We start from the raw sequence: 1358 nt of genomic DNA, 5'->3' as shown, positions 1-1358 counted from the left end.
TTTCTCGCCCTCCCTTTCAAAAACATGGGGTCTATAATGCCTGATTCTAAATTCCCGGTATCTTGTGTCCAGCTTTTCTGCAGAGGTACGGTTTTGCCTAGAATTCTCTAATCGCTTAGGATACCTCCAACGATAATCTTAACGACAGTTTTATTCTAAAGGTACCGTGTTAGGACCTGGCCAAAAGTTTTGAGCTTGGAGTTATCAACGAGTTACCTATTCTGTGTGTGTGTGTGTGGGGGGGGGGGACTTTAGGAAGTCTTGTCGAGTACGATCGGAGTTTATTACACTTCTTAAGACTCCAGTTTTAATGGATAATGTGTCAAACCAATTTTAAATTCATCTCGAATGGATATAGATCATTCCAATGTGGCCCACAAACTTCCGCCGAGCATTCGATCGAGAAAAAGCTAAACCCTTGTAACTCCTTTGAACTGGAGAAACGAAGCCAGAGGCACGCATTCCTCTACCTTTCATCACTTTCTTGACACTAACATGTATGCATTGTGCGGTATATCATGGGTTTCTAAGCTGTATAACATAGGAGTGTCTCCAGCGCGTGCATCGTCGGCTCGTACGTCTCCGGCTCATGAGTCTCCTGCCCCACGGTTACCATCGGGCACGTCACCAGCCCGCGGTGCTTGGACGTCGCCAGCTACAGCCGCTGAAGCAGGGTTACTTCCTGCGTGGGGCTAGTCGCCACATTGATACGTTGTTACTCTGTATCGCTATGCTGTATGTTCTGCTTTGCTGTATAATACAGACTCGGATGTGACACAGCATTCTTCCGTGATTCCGACTAGTTTCGTTCCAAGATCTTTTTCGATCAGTACGGAGCCTGGAAATCTGAACGAGGAGTCTAAGGTGGGGATCCATCTACAAATCAAGGCAAAACAAAAGACGACGATGCATCCCTGGATTCTGCTTAATGGACGTTTAGCTTGTTGAGATGTATATACAACATACACGTTATTAACTAACCTGAACTGTGTTGTATTTGTATGTATTAGTTATCGACCTATCTAGAAATGATGTTGATGGCCTCAACGCCAACGCGAATGGTGACGATAATTACCAGGTGCTGGATCCGGGCGATGAATCCGAAGAAGACGACTTGAACGATCTGGATGATAATGACTCCAAGACGTCAGGTGCTGAAGCAATAGACGAAGATGACGAGGAGCTTTTTGACAACAAAGAGCGTCATTTCGCAGACCATTTCTTGGAGCAAATAGGGGGTGAGGACAAGGTGCTTGCAGGCCAGGTCCTTGGCCATACTTTGAAGGAAGTCTCTACTACCAGGTGACATGAAACGGAGAGTCCTGACGTGGATAATTACTTCGACACGCCATATACAC

General features: G+C 45.9%; 1 protein-coding gene across 1 annotated transcript; it reads left to right on the top strand.

Annotated features, from left to right (window-relative positions):
- Positions 1 to 589: 589 nt before the first annotated feature.
- On the top strand, positions 590 to 1306 carry PPTG_20163 (hypothetical protein; the record flags this gene model as incomplete). The annotated part of the gene is made up of 3 exons (XM_008918711.1): positions 590 to 686; positions 764 to 934; positions 1011 to 1306. 3 exons carry the CDS (start codon positions 590 to 592, stop codon positions 1304 to 1306), a joined length of 564 nt encoding a protein of 187 aa, XP_008916959.1.
- Between the last annotated feature and the right edge of the window lie 52 nt (positions 1307 to 1358).

Source organism: Phytophthora parasitica (assembly GCF_000247585.1).
Source record: "Phytophthora parasitica INRA-310 unplaced genomic scaffold supercont2.274, whole genome shotgun sequence".
Lineage (NCBI taxonomy): Eukaryota > Oomycota > Peronosporomycetes > Peronosporales > Peronosporaceae > Phytophthora > Phytophthora nicotianae.
The sequence above is the reverse complement of the archived record's forward strand: the minus strand, read 5'-3'. Positions and strand labels throughout refer to the sequence as shown.